The sequence below is a fragment of the Phalacrocorax carbo genome, chromosome 18 (assembly GCF_963921805.1).
Source record: "Phalacrocorax carbo chromosome 18, bPhaCar2.1, whole genome shotgun sequence".
In the NCBI taxonomy this organism is placed as follows: domain Eukaryota; kingdom Metazoa; phylum Chordata; class Aves; order Suliformes; family Phalacrocoracidae; genus Phalacrocorax; species Phalacrocorax carbo.
The window spans coordinates 11935844-11949367 of NC_087530.1; the positions used below are offsets into that span (position 1 = coordinate 11935844).

General features: G+C 50.1%; 1 protein-coding gene across 21 annotated transcripts in view; it reads left to right on the forward strand.

The window, feature by feature from the left end:
* Nucleotides 1-9636: 9636 nt before the first annotated feature.
* Nucleotides 9637-13524, forward strand: part of ZNF618 (zinc finger protein 618) — a 164978-nt gene continuing 161090 nt past the window's right edge. For 11 of the 21 annotated variants that reach the window (XM_064468905.1, XM_064468912.1, XM_064468914.1 and 8 more), the window contains exon 1: nucleotides 9638-10121. In XM_064468905.1, coding sequence (XP_064324975.1) covers nucleotides 10071-10121 — 51 coding nt within the window. In that variant the 5' untranslated portion in view covers nucleotides 9638-10070. Of the gene's footprint in view, nucleotides 10122-13524 lie in introns of all 21 variants that reach the window. The other 10 variants (XM_064468910.1, XM_064468917.1, XM_064468906.1 and 7 more) reach the window with 2 other exon arrangements.

Below are 13524 nucleotides of genomic sequence, written 5' to 3' on the forward strand. Positions count from 1 at the left end.
ATTAAAATAGCTGAACCCCGTGCAGTCTCTGATATATTTGTCCGTGCAAGAAGCAATGAGGTAGAGAACAGGGTCAGTGTAGGTCTCCAACACAGCTCACAGAGATGAAACGGAGGGTTTGTCTGCGAGCAGCAGGATGGGTCCCACGCCCAGCGACACACAGGGCCGTGTCACCACCAGCACTGTGCCCATGTCCCAGTGCTTACCTGAGCTTGTACCCAGGTTTTCCACCCTGTACTGACCTCCAGGCTACTACAGCCACGGACACTGGCCCCGTCCCCAAGCTCCAGCTCCAGTGCCCCAGCACTATGGTCAGACATTGGGTCAGTGATGGGGTACAGGGTCCTTACAGGTGTTTGTAATGGTGAGGAGATTGCAAAATAGTTGGAATGGGATTTGATCTCTAAGCCTACGACCATGTCACCGTCCCCCTGTGGTGACTGTACAATTGCCCTGCTGCAAAACGAGTGGAGCGAAGGTGGAACCTGCACACACAGACAGACACAAAACTCCTTTTGAGATAAATTTTGCTACTGTCTTATTTATTGTTTGCATTTCTACGGTGTCAGAAGAGCCCCCTTGAACAGGGCTTCCTTGCCAGCCTTTGCACAAACATCAAATAAGACGGTCCCTGTCTCAAAGAGCTTCTAGGCTCACCAGCAGGTGGAAAAGCAGGAGAGACAACCGCTTCCGAAATCAGTCATATTTACTAAAATAGAAAGTTGCCGGGTTTTGCCAAGCTGTTCAGCTCTCTGGATAATCCAAATGAAGCCAAAGAGTTTCAGAGCTGGTTTCAGCTCCACTCGCGGCAGGTGGAGCTGGCAGCAATGGCGCACACCTCAGAGCTCTGGGGACGGGTCTCCTGTGCCAGACGGACCCTCTGCTTGGAGGGAGGTTTACAAATCGGCAGCTTTGGGACCCTTGAGCTTTTGGTGCCTCCCCAAAGACATCAGCTGTGGTATGCAACAGGGGCCTCACTTTTTAGTGAATGCTGAGATGCACTAGTCCCCACTTGAGCAAACCAATCTGACTCTCACATTTTGGAGTTGTGCCTTTTTCATACAATCTCAGAATCATTTAGGTTGGAAAAGACCCTGAAGATCATTGAGTCCAACCATAAACCTAACAGTGCCAAGCCCACCACTAAACCGTGCCCATAAGGGCCACATCTACACGTCTCTTAAATATCCCTGGCTGGGGCCCCCAGTGCAAACGCTGGAGATGCTGAGACTGGAGCTTCCCGGCCACGGGACGGTGTGATCCCTGCAGACACGCTGCATGTCCGCCTGTGGACTGAGCCACGCATACAGGTTTATAACGAGTCGTTATGATTTCTGAAGGACTCGCCTGTGGCGCTGCAGAGGCAGGAGCACCCACGTCCCCTGGGTACCCCAGACCCGGAGCCCAGGGGTGCAAATCTCAGCGGCCGAAGACAAAGGACCAGCTCTGGATGAGAGGCTGCAGCTGAGTTTCAGACCTCGATTCGCCATGGAGCCCCTAGAGGGGGCAGAGAGCCACTCGGTGCTGCTCGGGCGCTGCGGGCCCCGCTCCCCGGCTTCGGGGGGCTCCCCCCGGCCCCCTCCGGGAGGAGAGAGGGCCGGGGTCCCTGGGCTTGGCGCGGGGAGCTGTTTGCCTTGCTCTGGAATGTGAAATACAGGTTTCCAGAATGCCAAAAAGGTAATTTGAATGTTAAAACATTTGTGATTGCATAAATTGCATGTATTATTCCAATTGAATTGTAGTGGGATTAATCTGACCTTAATAGCATACTACTAATAATTTATATTATTATCTTTAATAATATTAATTCTACTTAATTTTTTTCCATTTACTTTGTTCATTTAAGGGCAGCTCCACTGAGCTCTGGAGCATTTAGCTCTTGGTATGCGGCAGTCACTTATCATTTGCACAAGTGGGGATTCCGCTAGGCAATTTTCAGAGAAATAAAGATCATCTTTCAGTGAAAGGAACTTTAAAAAAATTATAGTATTAAATGAGTAGATATTAATGTGTCATATTTAGAATATAAAACAACCCATAATCTGTTCTGAAGTCTCTTCCACCTAAACATATACTTTTTTCCTTCTAGAGGGATCTTTTATTCTGCTGTTTAACTTATTAGGCTCTACCATTCTAACTCTTAGAACAAAATTGTTAAGATCATAATGTCATGGAAATAAAAGCCTTGGCAGTATGATAGTGCCTTCTGAGCAGAGCATCACAGTTTGTTGGTGATGAATTGGAATTGCGCATTTCATTAGAATTTATATTGCAAGCCAAGGGATGAAGAATTATTTCATTAAGTATCTTGAAATTTCACCAACCTAATGAAGCTGTCAAAATTCTATTAATAAAGCGCTGGAAATATTTATTTGTTTGTTTGTTAGTATGCACTTGCCATTATTTAATGTTGTATTTGCAATTTGTTAATTTACGAGCGCGGGCTCAGCGGCGCAGCAGGAGGACGAGCTGAGGCCGGGAGGGGCTGGCGGCGAAGGGCTCCCTGCTCAGCGCAGGAACCAGAGGGTCCTGCACGGCCCAGGAGCTGCTCCGTCCCACGGCAGGACAGGCTGCCAGCCCTGCCTCACAGGGAGGGGCGAAAATCCCCAGTTACCGCACACTGCCAGGCCACAGGTGCTCGGGGAAGGAACGGGGCTCTCTTCCCCAAGGCCGATGCTGTCGGGAGCCCAGCACGGTTCGGTCGGGGAGAGCTACATGGCACTGCTTCATTTTTAAAACGCATTTTTAAATGTGCCCTTTTCTAACTTACTTGATTTTACCTTTTTTTTTCTCAGTTCATCTCCGAGGGGTAGCAAACTTCAGTGAGAGCTGAGTAAAGTTAGTGTTTATTACCATTAAAGAAATCCCAAGGTTTGCTGAGTGCTATTTGGTGAGGATCCATGATTTTCTGCCAGTTGCACAACAGGAATGGGCACAGCCCAGACTTACCCGACGTGGGTCAGCAGCTGTGGCAGGATTATAAATGACAACACGTTACGTTTTGGTCAGTCTTTTTGTCTTGAATAAGCCCACGGAAGTTTACGAGGTGTTTTCAGAGGTGATGCTGGCTGCGGCGATGCGGCACAAAGGGTTTCACTGGCGTGCACCTGGGATGGGTGCATTACTCATGTGCGGTGAAGCCCTGAGTGGATGGTTTGGAGCACCCCAGATGAGTTCTAATAAAATTAATTACACCAGTTCAGTCACGTATTTAGTATATTCTATCTGCGATGGTAAAAAGTAGTCAGGAAATATTTCACTTCTTCAACCTGCCATCCCATGGCCCACGTGCAACGTACTAAAGGTGTTACAATGACTTTAAAAGACAATTTATGTTGAATATTCAAACTAACGCTTGCAGCCCGACTCTCCCATGTGCCTGACTGCTTCGTGTTGCTCCAGAGCAGCCACAAACCTCCAGAGCTCGCTGCTCCGTGAAGCTTCGCTCTGGCAGAGCAGCAGGGGCGCCCCAGCAAACGCGGGCTGGGCTAGCATTTGTGACCCTGCTGTCGGGGACCACGGGAGCTGGAAGGGAGGCAAAGCCTTGCAGCAAACTGAAAGAAAACCTTGCAAACCAGCCTGGCTTAATAAACTTTCAGTTACGAAGTATAATCTCATAAGAGACCGTTCATTGTAAAATAAATTCTCCAAGTGAAATTTATATATAAGATTTTAGAGAGTATTAATTACATAGGAAGGTTGCAGGGTCTGCATTATTCTGTTAATAGGATCTTCAGGAAAAAAAAGACAGGTCTGACACAATGCATTAGATTTGTTAAAGGAACAATTTTTAATTAGTTTTAACAGATAAGTTAATTAATGAATTTGTAAATACATACCCAGGACATGTATTCGATATTCAAAAAGTAGATGCTGGGATTTTGCAGGGAATACTCCTTAATAAAGAGATGTGTGCCTGCCTGAAGTGCAAAATTCAACATAGCCATAACTGCGGATCCCTAAATAGTGATTTCCATAATTACACAATTAAAGCAGAAAGACTCAATTTAAGGCATGCAAATATTCTTAATTCTGCTCTGCCATGACACTGTAAAGAAGAGACAGATGAATCTGATTATGGGCCCAGAAACTGCAATCCTGCTCTAATACTCAGTCGATGGTTGCGATTTATGGCAGAGCGGAGTTAGGATTTCCTCAGCGAACTGCATGCACTTTTTTAAGTACAACTTTAACTTTCAATTTCTTTCGTTTATACTACTTAGCATGGGGATAACTGCAAATCGCTTTAATCTAATTTACCCCAAAAGAGTGATGATACGTCTCTCCATATAAACTCCTTCTTAACATAACATCTCTCTAGGAATATCAATACCACATACGATTTTTCAATTAAAGCAGAAACGCAACCTTTTCTGTCTGAGGAACTTTTTGTTATCTTTTTCTAAGCTTCAGCACCTGATGTGTGGATAAAAAATCCGTCTTCTGGGGATTTTCAGCTAAATCTATTATTTAAATCCCATTTATTAAGGTTCTTTGCTTCCGTGTCTGAATACTCTCGCACACCTTTTTCCTGCCAAATAGACTCCTCTGCACAATGCACATCCTGAGCCATACAGCAAGCACACAGCCCTGCCGCCTGCGCAGCTGGCACGCCCGTGCCAACCCTGAACACCCCCTGGGCCGGGCTGACTGCACCCGGGGTCTTCATCCACGCCATGAGATGTTCTCCTTCAGTCCAGCATGTATTTCCCAGATGAGGCAGAGCTGCTTACAGCCGTAGGACCCCAACATTGCCTCCTGTGCAGCCCCCAGGAGGGCAGATGGGCTCCAAGCATCCTTCTCCCATAAAGGTAGGTGGCCGAGCACTTTCGGCTGCCAACCCATCTGGTGGTGGGTCCCACCAGGGGGGACCTGCTGCCATTGCACCTCCAGATAAAGGCAAGGTAGATTCCCACGCTGGGAGGCGGCTGTTGCATGATTTGTTGAAGGCAGAAGGAAGCTCTTTGTTGTAGCAATAAACCTCTCACCGTCAGCAGAAATCCGTTGTACGGTCATTAGAGTGGGTAAGAGATGCCCCACAGCTTGGGGTTTTGTCGCTTCGCAGTTTGCTCTGGAGAGTGTCGTGTTCATACAGTCTTAATGCTTTTAAAACCAAAGGTTTCCTCTTTTATATAGGTAAAATGAGCACTCACATGCTTATAAATGCTCCCACACCCTTGAGTTTGCTCCTGCAATTCAGGTGCATCCTGAGACATGCACAGCTCCAGCCTCTTCACAAACCCCCTCAGAACAGGGGGAGCAAAGCACTGCTTGCATCCGAAATCACGCCATCAGCTCCGCAGTCTGAGGCTATGGCTTTCACCGGAATTTCCCCAGGTTAGGGGGTTTCTTGTCACCCAAACAGACCCAATCCTAACGACTCAGCTGCTGAGATTTCTGAAGAGGCTTTGATGCAAATGAAGAACTTGTTAATCATCCTGCAGGGAAAAGTCCTGGACCTAAACCCCTGTGGTTTTGGGGCTCCTGTTCCACGCAGCTGGTTGTTTGGTGCATTATTCGTATCAACCCATTGCGGAGAGCACCAGTCTGTGTTGGATACAAGATCACTGCAGACTGTTTAGAGGGACCTATGGGCACTGACAGTGAGTGCTTGGAGCACGCACGGTCCTGGCAAAGGAGGGGACAGAAAGGATCACAGCTAGAAAAGGAAGGAGCAGTTCAGTGCTGACAAGGACAAACACAATCCAACACTTCCTTTTATATAACCATTGGCAAACATTTCTGATGAGCTTTAATGCCTCAGAGTAAAGATGATGCTGGGGTCAGGAAGAGTGAAGTGGGGTTTGTTTTTGGTTTTTTGTTGTTTTTTTTTTTTTGCTGGTCTCACAAATAACTTTGCAGATAGCGGTAATTATAAATAGTCCTTTTGCCATTTCCTGATTGTGGTTTGCCGACTCGGCCTTATTTATGGCAGTGCACGAGAAGCATTCAGCATTTCGCCCTGTCTCGGGGCTTGACCTCAGCGGTTCGGACGCAGAGTTCAAACTTCACAGTGGGCACTGAAACGGAGGGATCCCCTGCGTCCTGTCAGGGCAACCTTGGATGCAAATGAGCAAGCGCTGTGGTGGATTAAGGGGATCGTGAGCTCTAGATTTACTTGAGCAGACTGCTATCAATAATTGCCTCCTCCGGACTACTCAGCACATACCCCATGATGAGGCTCCTTGCTGGAAACAGCACAAGTGCCTTCCTCAGATTCCTCATCACCTTGCTGGGCTTCCCCTCTGGTGTGTCCGTCACAGCGTTATCCCTAGCTGCACCTCTGCAAAACGGAGTTAGATGTGCTCCATAAAACGGTTTCCAGGGGCTAAGAGGCATCTCCCCATGACTCATTCACTCCTTCTCCTATTTCTCCTTCTTCTATTTCTCCTGTTACCACTGTCCTTACACAATAGCTCAAGCAGAAGTCTACACCACAGCACGCAAAGTCCCAGGGTGCTCCATCGCCTCACGATAGATGCTGTGAGGGCTGTGACACTTTTACAGAATACAAATTGTTTGTGCTGCCTGCCTTAAAAACACGGTAGGGTAATAATGCAAAAGATTAGCAAGCTTGTAGAACCAGCCCTCGTATCCGTGTGTATTATGATAATCTTCAATCATATTATCATATCGGTTTATTGCAGCCAGGACCCTACCTCCTCCAGCACATGGGAGGTCGATTCCTACCAGGAGCCTCCTCCTGGTTCCTGCCAGGATGGCATTCCCAGTCTGCAGTGACTACAGAGCTTCCTTGGGAACGGGAAGCGCTGCCGCCGCCCTGTTTTACAGGTAGGAGAGCCGAGAGAGGCCACTGAATTCCCTGCGGCAAGCCTGGTGCCACACAGACGCTGAGGACCCAGGAGGAATTCAAGGGTTCCAGGCTGGGAAGCCTGCGGAGGTGTGAGCACCGCTGTGCCCTCCACCCACAGCCACCGGGAACTGGAATAAGAAGAGAAAAAGATTGATCTTTATTGGAAAGTCAGTTTTGAAATGTGGTGGGGAGACCTCCCGGCTGGAATGGGCCCATCAGGAGTTGTCACCCAAGGAAGGTCTGAGGGCACTAAAAAAGTAAGGATTTGGGTTTTCAGGCTCTGGGCATGGTCTTCCAAGAGGAAGTTTTGAGAGATAAAGCAAAATCTTGGTGCCGGTCAGGGCAGAGTCCCACTGAATGCAACCGGAGTGGCAGGCTGGCACGGCCGAAACATTGTCCCTAACATGCAGGAGAAAAGGCCACCTCATCATGAGACACTTCAGCCTGAGTGACATGATGGATATCTCTTCCTTTCGGGATTAACTCATCCTTGGAATTCCTTAGACCTAACCAGGAGAAATTTCCTAACTCAAAATGTCTCATCTTGTAGAAATTCTGCATTAGGCCTCACCCCGGCAGAGGAGAGCGGGCTGTTCTTCTGGCAGAAGGGATCACCATTCGGTGATATTTGTTACGTGCTGACAGCATGAAAGCCATGCTCAGCAGCAGAAACACACTGGTTTTGGAGGGACGGTTTCACAAAGCCAAGACCAACCAGCAGCCAAGTACCTCCAGAAGGCAGCTTCAAACTCCAGGATCTGACCAAGAACCAGCAACTCTCTCCCACGGGGCCCCAACCCCACCGCCCAGCATGACGGCCGCATTGGTTGGAGAGCCAAAGCAGACTGCGAGGCCATGGGAAAAATACATATGAAAAAGACCTGGCTGGTGTCTCTGGCAGTTTCCTGGTTGCTGCTCGATTCCTGCATCCGTTCTGTGCGCACGGTCAGAAGAAACAGGAGAAGGTTTGGGCTGAGGAAGCTCGGAGAGCTCAAATGCTGCCCTTCCAGAGGGAAGACAGACCCCAAAAGAAGGCAAAGGGATGATTTACCTACGCGGTTCATGGACACGGGATGACAGGGTGCCCTCCCGCGTTACAAACACACTGAACGGGAGCCAAGCAGGGTTAGGCTGGAAGCGAGTCATGGTTTCACCTTTCAGTGGTGGAGGCGGTGAATGGTTGGCCAAGTCACCACGAGTCGTGATGGATTCTCCATAGCTGAAGACACTTATAAGCACGCAGTGACTGCTCGAAACAGGCCCTTAGACATCACGGTATGCAGAGGGGTGGAGATCTTTTCTCTCCAGGCTTTGACTTCAGGAAGGAGCGAGCAGGCTTCCCGAAGGCGGCTGAGGGTATCTTCTCTATGCGCTTTCTCCTCCTGCAAACTCCACATCAAAACGACACTTTTTCCCAAACCTTCCTCAAACTATATTATTTGTTAAACACCCTATTTTGCTTTACTCTGGCCCACGGGGGATTCCTTCTGGCTTCTCTCCATGCCGACACTGGGGGTGAGAGAGCCTCACGAGTGGTTTTTGCCTCTTGACTTCCCACATCCCTTCTAAGCTCATTCGGAAAACATCTTCCCTTGCCCAATGTCTCCACCAATTCCCCTGCCCCTTTGTTTTTATTTAGCTCTTGAACTACATTATCTGACTGTAAAGCGTTTTGGAACGAAATCTGCATGAAAGATATTAAGAAAAATAAATTTGTGTTTTGCAATATCTTTGAAGCTATCTTTAGCCTGGGCAACAGGAACAAAATCAGCGTTCGGCTCTCCACAAACTTCTAGCTTTGTGGAGCTCTTGGGAAACAGGGTTTGATGGGCCCAGGCAGGGAAATCCACACGTTCAGATTATTTTATTAATACTATTAATAACTATTTTTGGCAGTGCTTCCAAAGGGGGAAAACCACCAGGTATGCACACGAGGTAATTATGTTTATAGTTAATGCTGTATGTTTTCCACAGGAAGTGGCGCTGCCTCTTTTTTTTTTTAACTCTTTTTGGAGGAAAATAGCCAAAGCCTGCTGGGCGGCACCGAGCGTCGTGAGCACGTGCCCAGCAAAAGCGCTTTGCGGAGGGAGATGGTGTCAGGATGAGCTTCACGTGAGGATGGGGAAAGATTTTCCCCCGTTTTGCTTCGTGGTGAAACAGCTCTCAGCCACGGCGGGGGGGTGACACCAACACCTGGGAGCTTTGGGCTGGAAGGACAGAGGGTGACCTGAAGGAGCCCTGCTGCGGGGGCTGAGGCAGGCGAGAGCAGGCAGGGGCAACGCTGCCCACGCCTTCGTTCTTCTGCCGCTCGCAGACCCTTCCTTCCGCAGGTCCCGCCGTCCCAGCCCAGCCCGAAGCCCCTCGGGTCCCGCTTCGCCCCCGGGCCCTCCCGCAGGCCCCGCGGCGGTGCTGAGCCCCGACGAGGGACGCCCGTCCCCTCCCGAGAGGCCGGGGGAGGCTCGGGGGTGCCGTGCGGGGCCCCCGGCCCCCACCCCAGCCACAGCCCGCCGGGCTTTCGCCCCCCGCCCCGGGCCGAAGGCCGCCCCGGGGCCCTCGGGGCCCGGCCGGGGAGGCGCAGGCGAGGCGGGGGCCCGACCCCGGCGCTCTGCCCGGGCTTCTCGGGGGCCGGCTGCGGGCCGGGGTCCGCGCCCCCCACCCCCCACCCCCGGCGTGGGGCCACCCCACGGGGGGCGCGGCGGCCCCACGGCGGCCGTGGAGCGGCCCCACGGCGCGGAGCGGCCCCGCGCCCGCCGGGCGGCGGCGGCCGGGCTGGGCGGCCGCGGCGCGGCGGTGCCCGGCGCGGGGCCGGGCCGGGCCGGGGCCGCGCGGGGGCGGAGGGCAGCGCGGGGCCGGCCGGCGGCGCGGCGCGGCTCCCGCGCTGGGCCAGACTCAGCCCCTTTCTCCCGCCGCCGCTGGCTGCGAGCGCGCTGCGGCTGGAGCTGCCCCCAGAGCGGGTCGTGATGGCGGCGGCGGCGGCGCGGGCTCGGCAGCGGGAGGCGCCCGCCCAGCCCTGCGCGCCGCGCCGCTAGCGGCAGCGCCCGTGCCCGCGGCGGCCGCCCCGGCCCATGCCCCCGGGGGGAAGGGGGGCTGCAGCAGCCCGGCGAGCCGCCCACCCGCGCAGCGGGGGCATCGCCCCCACTCGCCGCTCCTGGGAGGGCGGAAAGGAGGCAGCGGCGGCGGCGGCGGCGCCGGCATTGTGCGCGGCGGATCGCAGGCCCCGGCGGCGCGGGGCTCGCCTGCCTCCCGCCCCAGCCTCATGAACCAGCCGGACGGCTCCGCTCCGGCGGCGGCGGCGACGGGAGCGCAGGTACGCGGCGGCCGGGCGGCGTGTCCCCCGGGGGGAGGCGGAGGGAGCGGGGAGGAAGGGAGGGAGGGCGGCAGCCGCAGCCGCCCCGTCGCGGAGCCCCGCCGGCGGCGCTTTGGCGCAGTGCGCGGGGGGCGCCGCCGGGGCACGGCTCCCCGCACCGCCGCGGCCCGCGCCGGCCCCGCCGCCCGCCTCGGACCGGGGCGGAAAACAAAGCGGCGCCCAGCAGCCATGTCGGCGGGGACGAGCCGCCGGCCGCGGCCCGGCCCGGCCCGTGCCCGCAGCCGGCCCGCCCGCCTGCCCCCCGGCCCGGCCGGCGCCGCGCTCCGGGCCCGCCGCGCCCCCGCGCCGCTCCCGCGCCCTTCCCGGGGCTCTCGCTTTTTCTCTTTTGGGGTTTTTGTTTTATTTCTGTTTTTCCTTTCCCTTCTCTAATTTTCCTCCCGAACGGTAGTTTTTTTTTTTTTTTTTTTTTTTCCATTAGAACGACGCCACCTAGAGGAGACTATTTCGTAAATAAAAAAAGAAATTAAAATTGAAAAAAAAAAAAAAAAAAAAAGGAAATATTTTGCTATTTCTTATTTTTCAAGAAAGTTGGGGCCGTGGGGCGGTGCGGGGCCGGGGTCCCCCCGCCGCAGCCCCCGGGCGTGCCCGGCCGGCCCCGCAAATTTCATTTTTGTCCCTTCGGAAGCAAAGCCCGGCTCATATGTAAATGAAAATTAAGCTGGAATTTGAATGAATTCAGGTTTCTCCCCCCCCCCCCAGCACCCACCCACCCCTTTTTCTGGAGGAAAAGGGAGCCCGGGAGCAGCGGAGTGCTCGGAAATGAAAGTAATTCAAGTTCGAGCTGGGCACCCCTGGATGAGCTGCAATAAAATGATTAGTTTGGGAAAGTGGGAGAATTGCTGTTACGGAGCAATTACGAATTGTACTTCATTGTAATTTTGAACTTGTGCAGCACGCTGTGCCAAAACTGGTGTGGGTTTTGTTTTTTTTTTTTTTTGCTGCAGTGCTTAAAGTTATTTCTTTCAAATGAGGAGTTTTGCAGGAAAATTAGAGCATAGAAAATTTGCTGTGGACACACCCAAATTTTTTTTTTTTTTGGTGATTTTGGATTTCATGCAAAACTGCTCTTAAACAATGAGGTTCTAAACACAGTCCAGGAAAACACGAGGACAAGCAAAATTAAGAGTCGAATGTCAGTTTTATTTTTGAATTTCTTGGCTTTTCTGATGGTTTCTCCTGGCATAATTAAAACATAGTTTCCAGCATTTAATTTCCTACTTCTTTTGTAAAGAAAAAAAATTTCCATGGTAGGGTTTTTAGTTTGGTGGTTTTTTTTGCTTTTTTTTTTAAACACACACCCCGTAACAACTCCAGATACTGTGGATCATATAAATCTAGTATTTACACAGGTTTATTATAAGGTCCGCCATGATATTATGAATATGCATAATTAACAATATTGTGAAAAAATAATTGCAGATTTAGTGATTTTGATTTTTTTTTTAAACCGGTAAAACTAAAAGTGCCTTTAAAGGGCTCAGCCATGATATTTTTTCCCAAATTCAAAATCCTTTTCCTCCTTGACTCTTCCTGTAAAGCCTTCCTGGAGTTTGAATTGAAAATCTTCTTTTCATAATTTTTTGGGGGGGTTTGTTTTTTTTAAATGCTGTTTTGTTCCTATTATTTTGCTGTTATGGGGTGCCTGCGAGTTCTGGACTGTGTACACACTGTTTTATTATTGTAGGGTTGCCCTTGAATACTGGGGTCTTGGTATTGATCTTTTTAAAATTAAATAACAAAAGAGCACTGAAACATGCATTGTTTCAAGAAAAAAGCAATATAGGGGAGATACATGGCCTTTCCACCCAAAAGTGGGGGAGGGAGAGGAAGGGAAAGATTAGGTCAACATTGAGTTTTACCAACCTTGACACAGTCTCCTCTCTAAAATGGGGACAAAATAGCAAGATGGCTGGCTCCACAGCTGCAGCAGTTTTTTTTTTCTTTTTTTTTTTTTTTGAAAAAGGCATTTTTAAATTTTGAACTCAGAAGTGAGTTTCTGGAGCTGCCGGGCACCCACCTGCAAATGCTGAAATCTGGGCGCTTAAGAAAAAATTAAATTTCAATCCGGAATGAATTTTAAAATCTAAATCCCAAATCCCAAAAAGTTGTGGGGTTTTTTTTTTTTTTTAATTTTGGTTGTTTGCTTGTTTTTGATTTTTAGTTCACTGTAACTTGATATTTTCTTGAAATTAGGAGTGGCTGGTGAATTCAGGGTTCTGGGTCTGGCTTTTTTCACCCTCCCCTTTATTTGTTTCACCTTTTGGGTTGCTCAAAGTGGGGGGGGGTGATGGAAAAAATTTGCAAAGCAGGATAACTCTTGGGTGGAGGAGAAAATACTCTGAAATGTCAACTTCATATTTTTATTTTTGCATTTATTCTCCCCACAACCCCCAGAAAAGGACCCACCCTCTTCCTGAATCTCTTTTTTAGCAAATAATGAAGCGAGTACCACGGTGACAGACCAGCAGTGGTGCAGTTAGAGCGGGGTGGCACATGTGGGTAAAAATTACACACAGCGCTCTAAATTGAATTAAACAATCCTGGAGAATATTTTATTCATGGTTTCATCCAGGAAGCTTTAACGTGGTGGCTTTTCCATATTCTTATACTCCAAGAATTCCCTTCATAGAGCTGCACCCCGTAACTTTCACTTACTCTGTGATTATACCCAAAGAAACCGTTTAGCTGTAATTTATTTTTTTTTTTTTAAGGTTTCATACATATTTTCCAAACTGAGATCTTTTAATGCTGGGCTTTTTCTCTGCCCAGCCCCACACCCTCACCCCGAGATCTGGGGAGCAACATGATGACTGTGCCTTGGGCTGGGGGGGGACACGCGCTGATGGGTGCTGCGTTTTAATTACTAATAATGGTATTTATTCAGTTTTGGATCCCAGTGACAGTTTGCAGTTGTATCTTTAAAGTTTATCATGCTATCCTAAAATAGAGGAATTGAAACTTGGAAGGCCCTAGTTTAGATCTGTTTTAACCTGTTTTCAGCTGTTGTGGGAATAAGTGGATTTTCTGTCAATATTTGAATTGGGTTTGGGTGTTGCACATCTCCTCTGCAGAGATGAAAATGCAATGCCATAGTACTCGGCTGCAACTTGTGGGGATGCTGTCATGCCGTAGGTGTGTGTACCGCAACCTTTACAATTTTTAACTCTGTGTATATCAGTTTCTTTTAAACAACGGCTTCCATTATATGTTCCGCCGGTGATGAAAAGCTATGCTTGAGGTTATAATGGGTTTCTGAATCTAACCTTTCTGTGTGCCGGTGTCCTTCCAGGAGAAACCTCCTCCTGCTTGAAAATTTTTCATAATTTTTCATTGCAGTCTGCTT